The 934-nt window shown below is 41.8% G+C and overlaps 1 protein-coding gene across 1 annotated transcript; it reads right to left on the bottom strand.

The window, feature by feature from the left end:
- On the bottom strand, window positions 1-336 carry LOC102875124 (mitochondrial import inner membrane translocase subunit TIM14-like). The gene has a single exon (XM_006902656.1). It carries the CDS (start codon window positions 331-333, stop codon window positions 1-3), a length of 333 nt encoding a protein of 110 aa, XP_006902718.1. The 5' UTR covers window positions 334-336.
- Between the last annotated feature and the right edge of the window lie 598 nt (window positions 337-934).

The raw sequence follows: 934 nt of genomic DNA, 5'->3' as shown, positions 1-934 counted from the left end.
TTAAGCTTGACATTCTAGTAAATCTTTAGATTCATTGATTTTGGCTGCTATATAAGGAGATCCTCCCTTGTCTGGATGATTTAAGAGCATAATTCGTCTATGAGCATCTCTTATTTTTACTTTATTGGCAGAAGGGCTTACACCTAGTATTAATGCTGCTTCCCGTTTTGTCATTTTGGGTTCAAATCCACCTCTGTAATAGCCACCACTGAAGGCAGATTTTGGTAGACTTTGCAAAACTTGTTTTACTTGAGGTTCCACATGCTTCATAGCTTGCAAAACATAACGTCCTGCAAATCCTGCAGCAGCAATGGTCAGTCCAACTGCTACCATTGTACTGGCCGTGGTCCCAGCTCGGCTGTCCTGCGTCCGTGGGGACCGTGGCTCATGCCAACCCAGTGGCCGTGGCCATTCTCCAGACACCTCGGAAAGCCACACACCATCGACAGCTGCCGAGTTTCTATTCTTTTTAATGTTAGCTATAGATTGTTTCCACAATATCAAATGCATATTCAATAGAGCACAAATAGACATTCTCCTGGTATTCTTTACTTTCAACTCAGATCCATCTGACATTAGCAAAATCCAGTTTGCACGTCTGGCAGTTCCCTATCTATGTGCTGTTACAGCCATTTTTTTTAAAATTTCCATTAATTCATTGTTACACATTTCTCCTTGCCCACCCCTCCCCACCAATTCGCTCTTCTCTTTGAAAAGTAAAAGAAAAACTCTTTCATTTTATATGATGCCTCCGCCCAAAGTCCACTCCACTGTGCAGCCTTCATTCTGGACTCCTGTCATGACAATAATACCTAATGATATATTCCTTTTAAACAGTTTTCTCTCTCATCTGTTTCAATGCAGTATACATTATTTATCCCCTCTTTGTCAGTCTCCCCCTAACCCCTATGCCAGTCCTCTTTTATAACAGTGG

The sequence above is a fragment of the Elephantulus edwardii genome, unplaced genomic scaffold (genome assembly GCF_000299155.1).
Source record: "Elephantulus edwardii isolate Elephantulus edwardi_28Jun2011 unplaced genomic scaffold, EleEdw1.0 scaffold00436, whole genome shotgun sequence".
NCBI classification, from domain to species: domain Eukaryota; kingdom Metazoa; phylum Chordata; class Mammalia; order Macroscelidea; family Macroscelididae; genus Elephantulus; species Elephantulus edwardii.
This window is presented reverse-complemented; position numbering and strand designations above follow the sequence as displayed.

What these genes read in the sequence shown, in the direction of transcription:
- LOC102875124 (XM_006902656.1), bottom strand. Translation starts at nt 333, where the DNA reads ATGGTAGCAGTTGGACTGACCATTGCTGCTGCAGGATTTGCAGGACGT.